The sequence below is a fragment of the Pseudophryne corroboree genome, chromosome 3 (assembly GCF_028390025.1).
Source record: "Pseudophryne corroboree isolate aPseCor3 chromosome 3, aPseCor3.hap2, whole genome shotgun sequence".
Taxonomy (NCBI): domain Eukaryota; kingdom Metazoa; phylum Chordata; class Amphibia; order Anura; family Myobatrachidae; genus Pseudophryne; species Pseudophryne corroboree.
In genome coordinates, this window is record NC_086446.1 from 776203303 (window position 1) to 776226467 (window position 23165).

Below are 23165 nucleotides of genomic sequence, written 5' to 3' on the forward strand. Positions count from 1 at the left end.
TGTGAGCTTGCACTCCTATTCCCTATCACATGTACCGTGTACACACACATTACAGAGAGTATATCAGTCACATCAGCCCCTGCCCCAGTGAGCTTGCACTCCTATTCCCTATCACATGTACCCTGTACACACACATTACAGAGAGTATATCAGTCACATCAGCCCCTGCACCAGTGAGCTTGCACTCCTATTCCCTATCACATGTACCCTGTACACACACATTACAGAGAGTATATCAGTCACATCAGCCCCTGCACCAGTGAGCTTACATTCCTATTCCCTATCACATGTACCCTGTACACACACATTACAGAGAGTATATCAGTCACATCAGCCCCTGCCCCAGTGAGCTTGCACTCTATTCCCTATCACATGTACCGTGTACACACACATTACAGAGAGTATATCAGTCACATCAGCCCCTGCACCAGTGAGCTTACATTCCTATTCCCTATCACATGTACCCTGTACACACACATTACAGAGAGTATATCAGTCACATCAGCCCCTGCCCCAGTGAGCTTGCACTCCTATTCCCTATCACATGTACCCTGTACACACACATTACAGAGAGTATATCAGTCACATCAGCCCTGCACCAGTGAGCTTGCACTCCTATTCCCTATCACATGTACCCGTGTACACACACATTACAGAGAGTATATCAGTCACATCAGCCCCTGCCCCAGTGAGCTTGCACTCCTATTCCCTATCACATGTACCGTGTACACACACATTACAGAGAGTATATCAGTCACATCAGCCCCTGCCCCAGTGAGCTTGCACTCCTATTCCCTATCACATGTACCGTGTACACACACATTACAGAGAGTATATCAGTCACATCAGCCCCTGCCCCAGTGAGCTTGCACTCCTATTCCCTATCACATGTACCCTGTACACACACATTACAGAGAGTATATCAGTCACATCAGCCCCTGCCCCAGTGAGCTTGCACTCCTATTCCCTATCACATGTACCGTGTACACACACATTACAGAGAGTATATCAGTCACATCAGCCCCTGCCCCAGTGAGCTTGCACTCCTATTCCCTATCACATGTACCCTGTACACACACATTACAGAGAGTATATCAGTCACATCAGCCCCTGCACCAGTGAGCTTGCACTCCTATTCCCTATCACATGTACCCTGTACACACACATTACAGAGAGTATATCAGTCACATCAGCCCCTGCACCAGTGAGCTTACATTCCTATTCCCTATCACATGTACCCTGTACACACACATTACAGAGAGTATAATCAGTCACATCAGCCCCTGCACCAGTGAGCTTGCACTCTTATTCCCTATCACATGTACCGTGTACACACACATTACAGAGAGTATATCAGTCACATCAGCCCCTGCACCAGTGAGCTTACATTCCTATTCCCTATCACATGTACCCTGTACACACACATTACAGAGAGTATATCAGTCACATCAGCCCCTGCCCCAGTGAGCTTGCACTCCTATTCCCTGTCATATGTACCCTGTACACACACATTACAGAGAGTATATCAGTCACATCAGCCCCTGCCCCAGTGAGCTTGCACTCCTATTCCCTGTCATATGTACCCTGTACACACACATTACAGAGAGTATATCAGTCACATCAGCCCCTGCCCCAGTGAGCTTGCACTCCTATTCCCTATCACATGTACCCTGTACACACACATTACAGAGAGTATATCAGTCACATCAGCCCCTGCCCCAGTGAGCTTGCACTCCTATTCCCTGTCATATGTACCCTGTACACACACATTACAGAGAGTATATCAGTCACATCAGCCCCTGCCCCAGTGAGCTTGCACTCCTATTCCCTATCACATGTACCCTGTACACACACATTACAGAGAGTATATCAGTCACATCAGCCCCTGCCCCAGTGAGCTTACATTCCTATTCCCTATGACATGTACCCTGTACACACACATTACAGAGAGTATATCAGTCACATCAGCCCCTGCCCCAGTGAGCTTGCACTCCTATTCCCTATCACATGTACCCTGTACACACACATTACAGAGAGTATATCAGTCACATCAGCCCCTGCCCCAGTGAGCTTACATTCCTATTCCCTATCACATGTACCCTGTACACACACATTACAGAGAGTATATCAGTCACATCAGCCCCTGCCCCAGTGAGCTTGCACTCCTATTCCCTATCACATGTACCGTGTACACACACATTACAGAGAGTATATCAGTCACATCAGCCCCTGCCCCAGTGAGCTTGCACTCCTATTCCCTATCACATGTACCGTGTACACACACATTACAGAGAGTATATCAGTCACATCAGCCCCTGCCCCAGTGAGCTTGCACTCCTATTCCCTATCACATGTACCGTGTACACACACATTACAGAGAGTATATCAGTCACATCAGCCCCTGCCCCAGTGAGCTTGCACTCCTATTCCCTATCACATGTACCGTGTACACACACATTACAGAGAGTATATCAGTCACATCAGCCCCTGCCCCAGTGAGCTTGCACTCCTATTCCCTATCACATGTACCGTGTACACACACATTACAGAGAGTATATCAGTCACATCAGCCCCTGCACCAGTGAGCTTGCACTCCTATTCCCTATCACATGTACCCTGTACACACACATTACAGAGAGTATATCAGTCACATCAGCCCCTGCACCAGTGAGCTTACATTCCTATTCCCTATCACATGTACCCTGTACACACACATTACAGAGAGTATATCAGTCACATCAGCCCCTGCACCAGTGAGCTTGCACTCTTATTCCCTATCACATGTACCGTGTACACACACATTACAGAGAGTATATCAGTCACATCAGCCCCTGCACCAGTGAGCTTACATTCCTATTCCCTATCACATGTACCCTGTACACACACATTACAGAGAGTATATCAGTCACATCAGCCCCTGCCCCAGTGAGCTTGCACTCCTATTCCCTGTCATATGTACCCTGTACACACACATTACAGAGAGTATATCAGTCACATCAGCCCCTGCCCCAGTGAGCTTGCACTCCTATTCCCTGTCATATGTACCCTGTACACACACATTACAGAGAGTATATCAGTCACATCAGCCCCTGCCCCAGTGAGCTTGCACTCCTATTCCCTATCACATGTACCCTGTACACACACATTACAGAGAGTATATCAGTCACATCAGCCCCTGCCCCAGTGAGCTTGCACTCCTATTCCCTGTCATATGTACCCTGTACACACACATTACAGAGAGTATATCAGTCACATCAGCCCCTGCCCCAGTGAGCTTGCACTCCTATTCCCTATCACATGTACCCTGTACACACACATTACAGAGAGTATATCAGTCACATCAGCCCCTGCCCCAGTGAGCTTGCACTCCTATTCCCTATCACATGTACCCTGTACACACACATTACAGAGAGTATATCAGTCACATCAGCCCCTGCCCCAGTGAGCTTGCACTCCTATTCCCTATCACATGTACCCTGTACACACACATTACAGAGAGTATATCAGTCACATCAGCCCCTGCCCAGTGAGCTTGCACTCCTATTCCCTATCACATGTACCCTGTACACACACATTACAGAGAGTATATCAGTCACATCAGCCCCTGCCCCAGTGAGCTTGCACTCCTATTCCCTATCACATGTACCGTGTACACACACATTACAGAGAGTATATCAGTCACATCAGCCCCTGCCCCAGTGAGCTTGCACTCCTATTCCCTATCACATGTACCGTGTACACACACATTACAGAGAGTATATCAGTCACATCAGCCCCTGCCCCAGTGAGCTTGCACTCCTATTCCCTATCACATGTACCGTGTACACACACATTACAGAGAGTATATCAGTCACATCAGCCCCTGCCCCAGTGAGCTTGCACTCCTATTCCCTATCACATGTACCGTGTACACACACATTACAGAGAGTATATCAGTCACATCAGCCCCTGCACCAGTGAGCTTGCACTCCTATTCCCTATCACATGTACCCTGTACACACACATTACAGAGAGTATATCAGTCACATCAGCCCCTGCACCAGTGAGCTTACATTCCTATTCCCTATCACATGTACCCTGTACACACACATTACAGAGAGTATATCAGTCACAATCAGCCCCTGCACCAGTGAGCTTGCACTCTTATTCCCTATCACATGTACCGTGTACACACACATTACAGAGAGTATATCAGTCACATCAGCCCCTGCACCAGTGAGCTTGCACTCCTATTCCCTGTCATATGTACCCTGTACACACACATTACAGAGAGTATATCAGTCACATCAGCCCCTGCCCCAGTGAGCTTGCACTCCTATTCCCTATCACATGTACCCTGTACACACACATTACAGAGAGTATATCAGTCACATCAGCCCCTGCCCCAGTGAGCTTGCACTCCTATTCCCTATCACATGTACCCTGTACACACACATTACAGAGAGTATATCAGTCACATCAGCCCCTGCCCCAGTGAGCTTGCACTCCTATTCCCTGTCACATGTACCCTGTACACACACATTACAGAGAGTATATCAGTCACATCAGCCCCTGCCCCAGTGAGCTTGCACTCCTATTCCCTATCACATGTACCCTGTACACACACATTACAGAGAGTATATCAGTCACATCAGCCCCTGCCCCAGTGAGCTTGCACTCCTATTCCCTATCACATGTACCCTGTACACACACATTACAGAGAGTATATCAGTCACATCAGCCCCTGCCCCAGTGAGCTTGCACTCCTATTCCCTATCACATGTACCCTGTACACACACATTACAGAGAGTATATCAGTCACATCAGCCCCTGCCCCAGTGAGCTTGCACTCCTATTCCCTATCACATGTACCCTGTACACACACATTACAGAGAGTATATCAGTCACATCAGCCCCTGCCCCAGTGAGCTTGCACTCCTATTCCCTATCACATGTACCCTGTACACACACATTACAGAGAGTATATCAGTCACATCAGCCCCTGCCCCAGTGAGCTTGCACTCCTATTCCCTATCACATGTACCCTGTACACACACATTACAGAGAGTATATCAGTCACATCAAGCCCCTGCCCCAGTGAGCTTGCACTCCTATTCCCTATCACATGTACCCTGTACACACACATTACAGAGAGTATATCAGTCACATCAGCCCCTGCCCCAGTGAGCTTGCACTCCTATTCCCTATCACATGTACCCTGTACACACACATTACAGAGAGTATATCAGTCACATCAGCCCTGCCCCAGTGAGCTTGCACTCCTATTCCTATCACATGTACCGTGTACACACACATTACAGAGAGTATATCAGTCACATCAGCCCCTGCCCCAGTGAGCTTGCACTCCTATTCCCTATCACATGTACCCTGTACACACACATTACAGAGAGTATATCAGTCACATCAGACCCTGCCCCAGTGAGCTTGCACTCCTATTCCCTATCACATGTACCCTGTACACCACACATTACAGAGAGTATATCAGTCACATCAGCCCCTGCCCCAGTGAGCTTACACTCCTATTCCCTATCACATGTACCCTGTACACACACATTACAGAGAGTATATCAGTCACATCAGCCCCTGCCCCAGTGAGCTTGCACTCCTATTCCCTATCACATGTACCCTGTACACACACATTACAGAGAGTATATCAGTCACATCAGCCCCTGCCCCAGTGAGCTTGCACTCCTATTCCCTATCACATGTACCGTGTACACACACATTACAGAGAGTATATCAGTCACATCAGCCCCTGCCCCAGTGAGCTTGCACTCCTATTCCCTATCACATGTACCGTGTACACACACATTACAGAGAGTATATCAGTCACATCAGCCCTGCCCCAGTGAGCTTGCACTCCTATTCCCTATCACATGTACCGTGTACACACACATTACAGAGAGTATATCAGTCACATCAGCCCCTGCCCCCAGTGAGCTTGCACTCCTATTCCCTATCACATGTACCGTGTACACACACATTACAGAGAGTATATCAGTCACATCAGCCCCTGCCACCAGTGAGCTTGCACTCCTATTCCCTATCACATGTACCCTGTACACACACATTACAGAGAGTATATCAGTCACATCAGCCCTGCACCAGTGAGCTTGCACTCCTATTCCCTATCACATGTACCCTGTACACACACATTACAGAGAGTATATCAGTCACATCAGCCCCTGCACCAGTGAGCTTGCACTCCTATTCCCTATCACATGTACCTTGTACACACACATTACAGAGAGTATATCAGTCACAATCAGCCCCTGCCCAGTGAGCTTGCACTCCTATTCCCTGTCACATGTACCCTGTACACACACATTACAGAGAGTATATCAGTCACATCAGCCCCTGCCCAGTGAGCTTGCACTCCTATTCCCTATCACATGTACCCTGTACACACACATTACAGAGAGTATATCAGTCACAATCAGCCCCTGCCCCAGTGAGCTTGCACTCCTATTCCCTATCACATGTACCCTGTACACACACATTACAGAGAGTATATCAGTCACATCAGCCCCTGCCCCAGTGAGCTTGCACTCCTATTCCCTATCACATGTACCCTGTACACACACATTACAGAGAGTATATCAGTCACATCAGCCCCTGCCCCAGTGAGCTTGCACTCCTATTCCCTATCACATGTACCCTGTACACACACATTACAGAGAGTATATCAGTCACATCAGCCCCTGCCCCAGTGAGCTTGCACTCCTAATCCCTATCACATGTACCCTGTACACACACATTACAGAGAGTATATCAGTCACATCAGCCCCTGCCCCAGTGAGCTTGCACTCCTATTCCCTATCACATGTACCCTGTACACACACATTACAGAGAGTATATCAGTCACATCAGCCCCTGCCCCAGTGAGCTTGCACTCCTATTCCCTATCACATGTACCCTGTACACACACATTACAGAGAGTATATCAGTCACATCAGCCCCTGCCCCAGTGAGCTTGCACTCCTATTCCCTATCACATGTACCCTGTACACACACATTACAGAGAGTATATCAGTCACATCAGCCCCTGCCCCAGTGAGCTTGCACTCCTATTCCCTATCACATGTACCCTGTACACACACATTACAGAGAGTATATCAGTCACATCAGCCCCTGCCCCAGTGAGCTTGCACTCCTATTCCCTATCACATGTACCCTGTACACACACATTACAGAGAGTATATCAGTCACATCAGCCCCTGCCCCAGTGAGCTTGCACTCCTATTCCCTATCACATGTACCCTGTACACACACATTACAGAGAGTATATCAGTCACATCAGCCCCTGCCCCAGTGAGCTTGCACTCCTATTCCCTATCACATGTACCGTGTACACACACATTACAGAGAGTATATCAGTCACATCAGCCCCTGCCCCAGTGAGCTTACACTCCTATTCCCTATCACATGTACCCTGTACACACACATTACAGAGAGTATATCAGTCACATCAGCCCCTGCCCCAGTGAGCTTACACTCCTATTCCCTATCACATGTACCCTGTACACACACATTACAGAGAGTATATCAGTCAACATCAGCCCCTGCCCCAGTGAGCTTGCACTCCTATTCCCTATCACATGTACCCTGTACACACACATTACAGAGAGTATATCAGTCACATCAGCCCCTGCCCCAGTGAGCTTACATTCCTATTCCCTATCACATGTACCCTGTACACACACATTACAGAGAGTATATCAGTCACATCAGCCCCTGCCCCAGTGAGCTTACACTCCTATTCCCTATCACATGTACCCTGTACACACACATTACAGAGAGTATATCAGTCACATCAGCCCCTGCCCCAGTGAGCTTACACTCCTATTCCCTATCACATGTACCCTGTACACACACATTACAGAGAGTATATCAGTCACATCAGCCCCTGCCCCAGTGAGCTTACACTCCTATTCCCTATCACATGTACCCTGTACACACACATTACAGAGAGTATATCAGTCACATCAGCCCTGCCCCAGTGAGCTTGCACTCCTATTCCCTATCACATGTACCCTGTACACACACATTACAGAGAGTATATCAGTCACATCAGCCCCTGCCCCAGTGAGCTTACATTCCTATTCCCTATCACATGTACCCTGTACACACACATTACAGAGAGTATATCAGTCACATCAGCCCCTGCCCCAGTGAGCTTACACTCCTATTCCCTATCACATGTACCCTGTACACACACATTACAGAGAGTATATCAGTCACATCAGCCCCTGCCCCAGTGAGCTTACACTCCTATTCCCTATCACATGTACCCTGTACACACACATTACAGAGAGTATATCAGTCACATCAGCCCTGCCCCAGTGAGCTTGCACTCCTATTCCCTATCACATGTACCCTGTACACACACATTACAGAGAGTATATCAGTCACATCAGCCCCTGCCCCAGTGAGCTTACACTCCTATTCCCTATCACATGTACCCTGTACACACACATTACAGAGAGTATATCAGTCACATCAGCCCCTGCCCCAGTGAGCTTACACTCCTATTCCCTATCACATGTACCCTGTACACACACATTACAGAGAGTATATCAGTCACATCAGCCCCTGCCCCAGTGAGCTTACACTCCTATTCCCTATCACATGTACCGTGTACACACACATTACAGAGAGTATATCAGTCACATCAGCCCCTGCCCCAGTGAGCTTGCACTCCTATTCCCTATCACATGTACCCTGTACACAACACATTACAGAGAGTATATCAGTCACATCAGCCCCTGCCCCAGTGAGCTTACACTCCTATTCCCTATCACATGTACCCTGTACACACACATTACAGAGAGTATATCAGTCACATCAGCCCCTGCCCAGTGAGCTTACACTCCTATTCCCTATCACATGTAACCCTGTACACACACATTACAGAGAGTATATCAGTCACATCAGCCCCTGCCCCAGTGAGCTTGCACTCCTATTCCCTATCACATGTACCCTGTACACACACATTACAGAGAGTATATCAGTCACATCAGCCCCTGCCCCAGTGAGCTTGCACTCCTATTCCCTATCACATGTACCCTGTACACACACATTACAGAGAGTATATCAGTCACATCAGCCCCTGCCCCAGTGAGCTTGCACTCCTATTCCCTATGACATGTACCCTGTACACACACATTACAGAGAGTATATCAGTCACATCAGCCCTGCCCCAGTGAGCTTGCACTCCTATTCCCTATCACATGTACCCTGTACACACACATTACAGAGAGTATATCAGTCACATCAGCCCCTGCCCCAGTGAGCTTGACACTCCTATTCCCTATCACATGTACCCTGTACACACACATTACAGAGAGTATATCAGTCACATCAGCCCCTGCCCCAGTGAGCTTGCACTCCTATTCCCTATCACATGTACCCTGTACACACACATTACAGAGAGTATATCAGTCACATCAGCCCCTGCCCCAGTGAGCTTGCACTCCTATTCCCTATCACATGTACCCTGTACACACACATTACAGAGAGTATATCAGTCACATCAGCCCCTGCCCCAGTGAGCTTACACTCCTATTCCCTATCACATGTACCGTGTACACACACATTACAGAGAGTATATCAGTCACATCAGCCCCTGCCCCAGTGAGCTTGCACTCCTATTCCCTATCACATGTACCCTGTACACACACATTACAGAGAGTATATCAGTCACATCAGCCCCTGCCCCAGTGAGCTTACACTCCTATTCCCTATCACATGTACCTGTACACACACATTACAGAGAGTATATCAGTCACATCAGCCCCTGCCCCAGTGAGCTTACACTCCTATTCCCTATCACATGTACCCTGTACACACACATTACAGAGAGTATATCAGTCACATCAGCCCCTGCCCCAGTGAGCTTACACTCCTATTCCCTATCACATGTACCCTGTACACACACATTACAGAGAGTATATCAGTCACATCAGCCCCTGCCCAGTGAGCTTACACTCCTATTCCCTATCACATGTACCCTGTACACACACATTACAGAGAGTATATCAGTCACATCAGCCCCTGCCCCAGTGAGCTTACACTCCTATTCCCTATCACATGTACCCTGTACACACACATTACAGAGAGTATATCAGTCACATCAGCCCTGCCCCAGTGAGCTTACACTCCTATTCCCTATCACATGTACCCTGTACACACACATTACAGAGAGTATATCAGTCACATCAGCCCCTGCCCCAGTGAGCTTACACTCCTATTCCCTATCACATGTACCCTGTACACACACATTACAGAGAGTATATCAGTCACATCAGCCCCTGCCCCAGTGAGCTTACACTCCTATTCCCTATCACATGTACCCTGTACACACACATTACAGAGAGTATATCAGTCACATCAGCCCCTGCCCCAGTGAGCTTACACTCCTATTCCCTATCACATGTACCCTGTACACACACATTACAGAGAGTATATCAGTCACATCAGCCCCTGCCCCAGTGAGCTTACATTCCTATTCCCTATCACATGTACCCTGTACACACACATTACAGAGAGTATATCAGTCACATCAGCCCTGCCCCAGTGAGCTTACACTCCTATTCCCTATCACATGTACCCTGTACACACACATTACAGAGAGTATATCAGTCACATCAGCCCCTGCCCCAGTGAGCTTACACTCTATTCCCTATCACATGTACCTGTACACACACATTACAGAGAGTATATCAGTCACATCAGCCCTGCCCCAGTGAGCTTGCACTCCTATTCCCTATCACATGTACCCTGTACACACACATTACAGAGAGTATATCAGTCACATCAGCCCTGCCCCAGTGAGCTTGCACTCCTATTCCTATCACATGTACCCTGTACACACACATTACAGAGAGTATATCAGTCACATCAGCCCCTGCCCCAGTGAGCTTGCACTCCTATTCCCTATCACATGTACCCTGTACACACACATTACAGAGAGTATATCAGTCACATCAGCCCTGCCCCAGTGAGCTTGCACTCCTATTCCCTATCACATGTACCCTGTACACACACATTACAGAGAGTATATCAGTCACATCAGCCCCTGCCCCAGTGAGCTTGCACTCCTATTCCCTATCACATGTACCCTGTACACACACATTACAGAGAGTATATCAGTCACATCAGCCCCTGCCCCAGTGAGCTTGCACTCCTATTCCCTATCACATGTACCCTGTACACACACATTACAGAGAGTATATCAGTCACATCAGCCCCTGCCCCAGTGAGCTTGCACTCCTATTCCCTATCACATGTACCCTGTACACACACATTACAGAGAGTATATCAGTCACATCAGCCCCTGCCCAAGTGAGCTTGCACTCCTATTCCCTATCACATGTACCCTGTACACACACATTACAGAGAGTATATCAGTCACATCAGCCCCTGCCCCAGTGAGCTTGCACTCCTATTCCCTATCACATGTACCCTGTACACACACATTACAGAGAGTATATCAGTCACATCAGCCCCTGCCCCAGTGAGCTTGCACTCCTATTCCCTATCACATGTACCCTGTACACACACATTACAGAGAGTATATCAGTCACATCAGCCCTGCCCCAGTGAGCTTACACTCCTATTCCCTATCACATGTACCGTGTACACACACATTACAGAGAGTATATCAGTCACATCAGCCCCTGCCCCAGTGAGCTTGCACTCCTATTCCCTATCACATGTACCCTGTACACACACATTACAGAGAGTATATCAGTCACATCAGCCCCTGCCCCAGTGAGCTTACACTCCTATTCCCTATCACATGTACCGTGTACACACACATTACAGAGAGTATATCAGTCACATCAGCCCCTGCCCCAGTGAGCTTACACTCCTATTCCCTATCACATGTACCCTGTACACACACATTACAGAGAGTATATCAGTCACATCAGCCCCTGCCCCAGTGAGCTTACACTCCTATTCCCTATGACATGTACCCTGTACACACACATTACAGAGAGTATATCAGTCACATCAGCCCCTGCACCAGTGAGCTTGCACTCCTATTCCCTATCACATGTACCCTGTACACACACATTACAGAGAGTATATCAGTCACATCAGCCCCTGCCCCAGTGAGCTTGCACTCCTATTCCCTATCACATGTACCGTGTACACACACATTACAGAGAGTATATCAGTCACATCAGCCCCTGTACCAGTGGAACTTACTCTCTAAGGGCCTAATTCAGATCTGATCGTAGATGTGGTAAATTTAGCGTCACGTCTGTGATCAGTTTCTCTGACATGCGGGAGGACGCCCAGCACAGGGCTAGTCCACCCCGCATGTCAGGCCCTTCCCTCCTCTCCCCCCCCCCCCTCCCGCGCACAGGTACAAAAACATTGCACAGCAGCAATGCTTTTGCATCCGCTGAGTAGCTCCCTATCTGCTCAGCTCCTGCGCGCTGGTAGGCCGCTACTCACCGCGTCCCAGGTCGCAGCGGCTGCGTGTGATGTTACGCAACCGCCGCGGCGCCCCCCCCCCCCCAATGGTTTTGACACGCCTGCGTTGTCCAGGCTGCGCCCTGCCAACGGTGTTCTAACGCCATTGGCACGCCCCCTCCCGCCCCGAGACCGCCTCTGCCTGTCAATCAGGCAGAGGCGATCGCAGCCCTGAGATGCTGAAAGCCTCACTGGGCTTCACGGGGTGCGCACTCCACAAAGGGATTCAGGCTGCGGCGATCCAGTCTGACTTAGGCCCTATATTCCCTACCAGGAGGACACATAGACACCATACCTCTCAACCATCCTGCTTTTGGTGGGATTGTCCCACCCTGCGGGCCATAGTGTACTGCGTGTGTGTATGGGGGGGGAGGGGAGGTTGCAGGACATTCACACCAGCATAAAACAATGGGGCAGATGTATTAACCTGGAGAAAGCATAAGGAAGTGATAAACCAGTGATATGTGCAAGGTGATAAAGGCACCAGCCAATCAGATCCGAACTGTTAATTTACATATTGGTGCTGATTGGCTGGTGTGTTTATCACCTTACACATATCACTGGTTTATCACTTCCTTATGCCTTCTCCAGGTTAATACATCTGCCCCAAAGTGATGAGCATGACCTGCTGCTATGACCCCACATGATTCACAATATGGGTGTGTCAGGACTACACGCCCCCTCTTTTTCTGCGCTCACACAATATCCCAAGTGCCCCCTCCCAAATTTTGTCAGTAGTCTATTACCCAGAGCACCCAGAGGCAACCCACCCAACCACAGGGAGAAAATATACAAACTCCACACCTACATCATCTATGACTGGGAATTATCTCATGAGGCAGTAATGCTATCATTACTACAGATGTGTCGTCATGCACCATAGGGCGCAGGGCACCCGACGCGACTGCGCCGCTCTGAAAGGAGAAGCGTACTGTCGTCACCTTTCCATTTTGCACCGCTAGCGCAGCGAAACCCCACTCACGATGCACTAGAGACGCCGGGCTACGACTTTAACGCTCAGGAATTAGTTTTACACTCGTACAAAGTGGCAGATGCAGAACTCGGCGCGAGGAAAAGCTGCGGCAGCTGCATCGGACCCCTTACACAGAATCAGACTCAGTCACACGCAGATGTACAAGTTTTCTTTTTTTTTCGCTCGAGGTGCGTGGCTTCATCACCCAGTGTCTGTGCCAAACGTGCTGGGGGCATAGGATCTTGGACCCTCTCCAAAAGGAGAAGGGCCCCGTTACTCCCCAACCCCTCAGAGCTAAAAGGCCTACTGAGGGGAAAAGGGTCTGTGGGTCCCTCCTTGCCGAGGCGCAGAAGGACCCTCGTATATCCCCAAGGTTGGCCGAAGCTTCCCCCTGGGGATCAAAATCAGCTTCTGGCCCTCCCCAAAAGGAGAGGGCCTCAGCAACTAGGGGAGAGGGTGGCCCATAAGGGTCCCACCTAAACCCCAACAAAAAACCGTGAACGTGACTTACAAAACATAAATAAGTGCTAGTGTATAAATAAATAAATAAGCCCCAGCCGAAAGGCCGGGGTGGGGGATAAAAAATTATCCTTGCCCTAGCCAAAAGGCCAGGGCAAAGGAAAAAGTGCATCAGAAGTTGGGAAGTGATGGTGCTCGTGCCGTCAAAGTGCAAAGGCGTCCAGATACCACCAGTGCAAATTCAGGCACCCCAGGGGCACATATCACCTCGAGCTTCGAGCAGCTCCCAACCTCTCAGCCAGACCAAGCTTCATACCCGCTCTGTGTCAGGGTCAACCCCCAGTACGAGTGTAGATACTAGACCAGGCCGTTCCCGCTCCACATAGGGGCTTCCCCAAACCAGGGCCGGATTTAGGGGGGGGGGGGGGGGGGCGCGAAGGGGGCGACCGCCCCCCTAATACAGTCATAGCCACGCCCACTTTTGAGCAGAAGAGAGCTCTCCGGGGAGAGCCTGAGGCAGAACGATGTGCTGCAGTTTATACCAGAGCAGCACAGAGGAGCCAGGAGAGCAAGGGTTACAGAGCATTTGCCCCTCAATTGCTGGTGTGTGGGTACTAGGGCTAATAAATACAATTACCCCACAGCACAGTCACATGTACATAGAACAATCACAAAGCTCTATCTCAGTCTCACTCAAAAAGTTCAGTCAGAATTGAGAGAGGAGGAGTTAGGATTGCAGATAGGAGGAGTTGGGACTGTAGAGGGAGGAGTCAAGATTAAACAGTAAACCGCCCCCCCCCTAAAGAAAAGTTTAGATCCGTCCCTGCCCCAAACCCCCACGAAGGTAGCAGATACTAAGCCCGGCTTTTCTCCACTCTCGACCAGAGGCCTTGCCACACCCCGGCATTGTACTCCACAAGGTGTTTCTCTATTCCACATCTAGGAACCTCTCACGCTCCTAGTGTAAGAACAGGTACTCCACCAAGTGTTTCCCTCAAGCAGGTACTACACTTGATCTTAGCCAAAAGGCAGATGTACAAGTGTTGCACATTAAAGTGGGTGAGTGTATCCTAGCAGTGTAGGGACAGCCACGAGGACACATATGTATATATACTTTTTGAACTGAGCTATAGAGAATGGATTTACAGTTAGGGTTTTGATTTAAATGAACAGTAAAGAGAATTGCTTACAAAGCCCTCACCCACTCCTCTCCCATCTACATCTCTGACCTTATCTCCCTTTACACTGCCACCCGTCCTCTTCGCTCTGCTAATGCACGCCGACTCTCCTGCCTACGGATTACCTCCTCCCACTCCTACCTCCAAGATTTTTCACGTGCTGCACCACTTCTCTGGAATTCCCTACCTCTCCCCCTCAGACTCTCCATCTCTCTACAAAATTTCAAACGGGCTCTCAAGACCCACTTCTTCACCAAACCCAGCCAAATCTCATCCTAACCCTCTGTTCTACGCTCTCTATGTACCCCATCTGTGTCACCCCTGTCTGTCTACCCCTCCCCTTTAGAATGTAAGCTCTCACGAGCAGGGCCCTCTTCCCTCATGTGCTTATCCTTTTCTTACTTTAATAATCTTCAACTGCACCACATCCAGCAGTCTTCTGCCACCTGATACTTATTCCAGTGTCATCTGCTGATGTAACTATGTTTATTTACCCTGTACTTGCCCTATACTGTCATCAACTGTAAGTTGCTGTTTTCCTGTTTGATTATTTATGTACTCTGTAATTGGGCGCTGCGGAACCCTTGTGGCGCCATATAAATAAAGGATAATAATAATAATAATAATTATTATTATGTTAATGACAAATGATTTCATGTAATAAGAAGTAAGGGAGACACTTGTAGTAGTCTGATCTTGGGCCGATTATGGGGCAGAGCTAGTGGCTGGGATTTGTATATTGGGGGTCATTCCGAGTTGTTCGCTCGCAAGCTGCTTTTAGCAGCTTTGCACACGCTAAGCCGCCGCCTACTGGGAGTGAATCTTAGCTTATCAAAATTGCGAACGAAAGATTCGCAATATTGCGAAAAGACTTCTCTGTGCAGTTTCTGAGTAGCTCGAGACTTACTCTGCCAGTGCGATCAGTTCAGTGCTTGTCGTTCCTGGTTTGACGTCACAAACACACCCAGCGTTCGCCCAGACACTCCCCCGTTTCTCCAGCCACTCCCACGTTTTTCCCAGAAACGGTAGCGTTTTTTTCACACACTCTCATAAAACGGTCAGTTTCCGCCCAGAAACACCCACTTCCTGTCAATCACATTACGATCACCAGAACGAAGAAAAAACCTCGTAATGCCGTGAGTAAAATTCCTAACTGCATAGCAAATTTACTTGGCGCAGTCGCACTGCGGACATTGCGCATGCGCATTAGCGACTAATCGCTCCGTTGCGAGAAAAAAATAACGAGCGAACAACTCGGAATGACCCCCATTGTTTAGTCCAAATCATCATCATAGAACATTATAATAACACGGTTCCCCCGTTTCATCCCCAAATGAGGACTTTGCAGTAAGATTTGCGTGTCATTTTGTATGATGAAAAGAAATAGACTGATTTGTCAGCGGCTGGCGGTGACTCTTTTCTGTTTCATACGGAACGGTCCACGGCCGTCATTGGAAAATATGGACATTTTGCAGAGATTTTGGACTGATTGAGGGGTTTCCTCTCTCCTGCGGAGGGGGACCCCGGGGTATGAGCTCTAATGCAGACAGTTGCTGACATTACTCTTATGTTGTTCCATCATTTTGGGGGGCTGGTAACTAATCATTTATATTAATGACAAGACTTCACATACAATGGGGTATATTTAAGAAGTTGTGTCTATTACCGATTTTTTCCTATTAACAAAGGGTTAACACAGGAACAGAGATTTCTCTGAGGTTACTGCAGTTCAGCGTCATCCACATAGACCTTTATGCTGATGGCAATTTATTAAGCAATTTGTGAGCTTTATGTAACCTCCAGGACTAGGCAATGTGGTCCCCGGGGGAGGCGTCGCAGGATTTCCACCAGGTAATGTTCGGACATTGGGGGTAATTCAGAGTTGATCGCAGCAGCAAATTTGTTAGCAGTTGGGCAAAACCATGGCCCTCATTCTGAGTTGATCGCTAACTGCCATTGTTTGCTGCGTAGCGATCATTTAAAAAAACGGCAAATTGCGCATGCGTATGCATCGCAATGCGCACGCGCAGTGTACGGGTACAAAGAGCATCGTGGTTTTGCACAGGTTCTAGCGACGCTTTCAGTTGCACTGGCGGACGCAAGGAGATTGACAGGAAGTGGGAGTTTCTGGGTGTCAACTGTTTTCTGGGAGTGTTTGGAAAAACGCAGGCGTGGCCGTGCGTTTGCTGGGCGGGTATCTGACATCATTACCGTGTCACTCGTCGCAGCAATCATCGCACAGGATAAGTAACTACAGGGCTGGTCTTGTTCTGCACAAAATGTGTTTGCAGGCGCTCTGCTGCACAGGCGTTCACACTCCTGCAAAGCGAAAATACACTCCCCCGTGGGCGGTGACTATGAGTTTGCACGGCTGCTAAAAGTAGCTAGCGAGCGATCATCTCGGAATAAAGGCCCATGTGCACTGCAGGGGGGGGGGCAGATGTAACATGTGCAGAGAGAGTTAGATTTGGGTGGGTTATATTGTTTCTGTGCAGGGTAAATACTGGCTGCTTTATTTTTAGACTGCAATTTAGATTTCAGTTTGAACACACCCCACCCAAATCTAACTCTCTCTGCACGTGTTACATCTGCCCCACCTGCACTGCACATATTTTGCCCAACTGCTAACAAATTTTCTGCTGCGATCAACTCTGAATTAGGCCCATTAGCCAGATCTCGCCTGGGCCGCTAGGGCGGACCGAGCTTGGTAAATAGCGACAGTACAACCTTCTGTATCAGTACGGTAAGAGTGATACAGAACCATAATTACCGCAGAGCAATAATAAACACACCCCACGTGAAAGTGTCCTGATTTTACGCGGTGTGTGGACAACGCTACAGAGGTGACAGAAGGTGGTAAGTGGGTCCGCTATGTGGACGTCAACCAATAAGGAATGAGGATATTTGTCCCAATTTGATGGAAGAACAGTGCAACAGTTCTGATTACTGAATGTGGGCCATATGTGACGTGGGAGTTGTCCCAGTGAGATATAAGATGTGGCGTCCTGCCCACAGATCGGCCGTAATGGGGCACATGACCTGTACCGCATGGGCGCAGAAGCCTGAATTCACCGTGCTGCGCAAGTTATTAGAGGGTCCCAATATCTGGTTATATATAACCCTATATAGTCTGTGTTCTACACCCTGATTTCCAGCCCGTGGCACGCAGGGAGTTAAATTCTTCATTCCCATTAGCTGATGTCATTTAGTTTATTTACTTTGGGATAAACTTCCTCTCTGGACCTGAGAAATTCTTTGGTTTCTGATTTCGGCCGAGCGGATTGTGTTTCTCTATCATTTCCGCGGCGAACGCGCTACACGCCTGCAGCCGCCTGTAATCTCTTCCCAGGAACCACATGTGGCTGCTGAGTGAATCCAGGCAGATTCCATATCTGAATTCTAGCTTGTCATAACATAAAATGCCGCTTCATGATAATCTGGTCACTAGAGGGAGCTGTAGTCTGTCGAGCAACCAATACCGTATGTCCCTATGCTGTATTGGGAATTGTACACAGTGATAACTTCTAGCTCCTATTTTACAGCACAGTGCAAACTTGAAGATAACCTGTGTGGGCTGGAGAGCTTGCAATCAAACACTGCTCCTATCCAGCGTGATGAATGTGCTGTGTGGTGCAACCCTGCTCTCCTGTCCCATGGCATCGGCAATTACTGAGAATAAATAATTTGCGCTCTCTTCTTCCGGAGCGTTGGAGCTTGGAGGAATGAGACAGGAAGCGTCTCACCCCAGTGCTCTCTAATACCCCTCTCCAGGGCAGGGTTCAGGCAGTGATTTATATATGTCTCCATGTCTCAGTGGAACTATTGTGTCCCCTGAATTATTATAGTGTTATCACCCCCCCCCCCTTGCTTTTCCATGGGTGGGGGGAATGGGGGCTACATAAAACATCTCTGTCTTTATTATGAGGAGGTTCTAAGCTCTAATTAGACGTCCCAGTGTTTGTAGAAATTACCATTCTCTTCAACCACCAGCCCCTGAAATGCTGTGTTTGTCCCTGGCCCACCAGAGCTTGCACTCTAATCTCTTGACCACAACACATATACACATCGTACAGGTAGTGAAATGAGGGGTCGATTCAGACCTGATCGCTAGGCTGCGTTTTCGCACAGCGGGCGATCAGACACAAACTGCGCATGCGTATTCACCACACTGCGCAGGCGCGTCGCACGGGTACAAAGATCGCCGTTCAGCGGCGGGTTTGTGCGAAGGATCCATTTGCACGGGCGTTCACGGAGATGGACAGGAAGAAGGCGTTTGTGGGTGGCAGCTGACCGTTTTCAGGGAGTGTTTGTAAAAACGCAGGCGTGTCCAAGCGTTTGCAGGGCGGGTACCTGGCGTCAAATCCGGTCCTGGACAGCCTGATGTGATCGCAGCGGCTGAGTAAGTCCTGGGCTGCGCAGAGACTGCACACAATCAATTTGTACAGCTCTGCTACACATGTGATCGCACACTTGCACAGCTAAAATACACTCCCCTGTAGGTGGCGACTATCTGATCGCAGCAGTGCAAAAAACGCAGCCCAGCGATGAGATCTGAATTACTCCCTGAATTCCCTGTGGCTGCAGACTGAGCAGGGTTTAGTGTTACGGCAATGAAAAGGTTAGCGGCAGTGCGAAGGGTGTTACGGATTAGTGCGTTATCTTCCCTCTCTCCATTCCCCTTGCCGTGCGCACATGAGGTGCGGACTGATTACGTGTAGCGAGCACTTGATGTGAATCCAGAACCCCGGAGACACCGCGCAGCAGTGCGGAGACCTGGTGTGTGTTTCATGTGGTAATTACTGACACATTGTGTGTATGCGCTGTGTCATCCTGCGGTTCCAGGTGCACTCACACACATTGCTTCCAACAGGCAGGAGCGCAGAGGTCCAGTGGCCTATGATGGTCATTCTGAGTTGATCGCTAGCTGCATTCGTTCGTTGTGCAGCGATGAGGCAAAAAAAAGGCAGTTCTGTGCATGTGTATGCGGCGCAATGCGCACGCGCGACGTACTATTACAACGAACGATGTAGTCTCGCACAAGGTCTAGCGAAGCTTTTCAGTCGCACTGCTGGCCGCAGAGTGATTAACATGAAGTGGGCGTTTCTGGGTGTCAACTGTCCGTTTTCAGGGAGTGTTCGAAAAAACGCAGGCGTGCCAGGAAAAATGCAGGCGTGGCTGGGCGAACGCATGGCGTGTTCATGACGTCAAAACAGGAACTGAACAGTCTGAAGTGATCGCAAGCGCTGAGTAGGTTTTGAGCTACTCTAAAACTGCACAAAAAAACTTTGCCGCCGCTCTGCGATCCTTTCGTTCGCACTTCTGCTAATCTAAAAGACACTCCCAGTGGGAGGCGGCATAGCGTGTGCACGGCTGCTAAAAACTGCTAGCGAGCGAACAACTCGGAATGACCCCCTATGTCCCCTCCATGTTCCGGGATACCCAACCCCTGGTTATTCTGTGATATATCCCCCTACGGCCGGAGGCAGAGGCTCAGATTACACCGGCCACTCACACACACACACACACACACACACACATTGGGCCTCATTCACCAAGTGTGTAAACCTATTTATACATAAAGTGAGCGGGGGTCGGACTTTGGTGTTTTGTTACCGTATGCGCCGTAACCCCCCCGGACCCCCGTATATTCTCACATCATTGTCTGTAGTCGCTATTAACCCTTACATGCCAGATGTACATCTCGCAGATATCCAGATTTGTTCCTGTGGTGGAAGTTCCTTGGTGTGTGAAGCAATTTACCTCCAATCTGAGCCGAGCAGCTATAGGCCTGTTACATTGTCTGATAGTAGCTACGACCCCACTTCCCCAGTCATATTATCCCTCATTAATTACCGCACGGCTGCAGTAACAATGTGTCACAGGGCCTCGCCCTGCGTACAGTATTACAGCGTCATCACTATTGTCAAATAATCATTTATTTCAAATATTCTGTAAGATAAAATATGACCGTAATATCACAATGTATTCATTCTAAACGCTTTCTTATATAAGGGGAGATGTACCAAGCCTCGGAGACAGATATAGTGAAGAAGCTGCCCAAAGCAGCCAAAAAGCATCTAACTGTCCTTTATCCAGCACCAGTCTGCAAAACGACGGTTAGACGTTGCTCGGTTGCTATGGGAAACTATACCACTTATTTCTTGATACATCTCCCCTTTAGCGTTTTATTCTGGATTTTCTGCTCAATTGCTTCTAATCCGGAGGGAACTTTTAGACACCATGAAAAACTTCCCTCAGAATTGTAACCGAGACACCAAATAGTATCATCCTAAGGCAATACTGATAAGAATGCTTATTAATGCCACGTGTGGCCTGTGTCTGGTGTGGGTACCACGTGCTGAGTGTTGTGTCTCTGTGTCCGCAGGCTGGGGACAAGCACTACCATCCGAGCTGTGCGCGATGCAGCAGATGTCACCAGATGTTTACCGAAGGAGAGGAAATGTACCTTCAAGGTGAGACCCCCCTAACCGGCCCGTGCCCCATCCTGGTAACAGAAGGACAGTGATATCCAGGCCCCACTGCTGCCGCATTCCCCTAACTGTGGACCTGCTGCAATGTTTATGGTGCCACGAGGTGGAGTTTCAGGGGGTATTAGAGTAGAAAAGGTGGGTATAATGACAGCGTAAGGCAGCCTGGGAAAACCTGGGCCTAGCTAGCCGTGGCTAACAAGCTATGCTGGGACTTGTAATTTCACTGAAGCCACCGTAGCTCTGGGGTAGAGGGTGGGATGCGGAGGGTGTTCGGAATCAGGGGATATCGGTGTGGTGATGTGATAGGGATAACAATACGTCACATCTCTAATCCCAGGAGAGGTACTCCCTAAATTACTAATGTACTAAGCAGTGAAAAAAGTGGAGAAGTGAGCCAGTTGGGAAGTTGTCCATGGCAACCAATCAGCATTGCAGTAACATTTCTCATTTGTATACTATAAAATTATACAGAGCAGCTGATTGGTTGCCATGGGCAACTTCTCCACTCTTTTCACTGCTTAGTACATCTCCCCCTAAATGTTGGTGGATATACTGTAGGTACTGTCACCCTTTTTTTTTTTTTTTTTTTTTTTTTTACACATAAAAGCTGTCCCTCCCCGGGAAAGTGGCTGTGGGTTCCTGTGGTGATTTTACCTTAATGGGGATCTTGAAGTACTTAGGGGTATATTCAATTGATGTCGGATCTTTTCCGACGGAAAGGATCCAACATTTGAGTATTCAATTAGGGGATTTGGCCGTTCCCAACAATGCCAATCCGACTTTTTTTAAAGTCGGGTTCACATTGTCAGAAACGGGGCTAAAACCTGTTGGATTTGGCCGCGATTCCGACAAAACACGTTGATCCGCGGCTATTCCGCCGATGCACGTGTTTTCTGACAAGTCGGAATTGACGACTTGTCGGAAAAACGGCAGCCAAATTGAATAGGTCGGAACAGTTTCAGGCCTAAACAAGTCGGAAACTGCCGTCTTTCCGACAAGACGGTAGTTCCGACTACAATTGAATTAAAGGGGATTTGCTATATGCAGGCTTTTATTAAGCAGATAATAAGCAGATAATAATAATAATTGTATTTATATAGCACTATTTCCCCCATAGGACTCAAGGTGCTTAACAGCCATCAAAGACATAGACAAAGGATTTAGTATTACAGCAAGTAGAAAATCCACACAGAAATAAAAAAATAAAAAGAAGTGTTGCAGGGTTGGAGCAGTCATTCTGAGAAATAAATTCCACAAGTTCTATATTCCACCTACAAAGGGTACCAGGTGAGGCAGCCATCTTGGGCACACTGTGTGGGATTACCCTGAGTGGAATAGGTCATGCCTAGAAGAGATGGCACAAAATGGGTGGTTGCAGCATCCTAACGCTGAAAATAGGGTCCCAACATAACCGTCAGGCCCATGTATTATTTATCCCACCCACGAGCGTACCAGGGGAGGCAGCAAGCAACCTCCCAGCACATGTCAGAATAGGAGGTAGCCGCCCTCCTATCTGCAGGCGGAATTGCTGGGTCTGTGCTTGGGACACTCACCCCCTAATTAGTACATGACAAATGCCCC

The 23165-nt window shown here is 48.5% G+C and overlaps 1 protein-coding gene across 6 annotated transcripts in view; it reads left to right on the forward strand.

Moving 5' to 3' along the window:
• Nucleotides 1-23165, forward strand: part of ABLIM1 (actin binding LIM protein 1) — a 235503-nt gene that overhangs the window by 95568 nt on the left and 116770 nt on the right. For all 6 annotated transcript variants that reach the window (XM_063962540.1, XM_063962538.1, XM_063962543.1 and 3 more), the window contains exon 6: nt 21479-21566. In XM_063962540.1, the coding sequence (XP_063818610.1) occupies nt 21479-21566 (88 nt within the window). The remainder of the gene's footprint in view (nt 1-21478; nt 21567-23165) is intronic.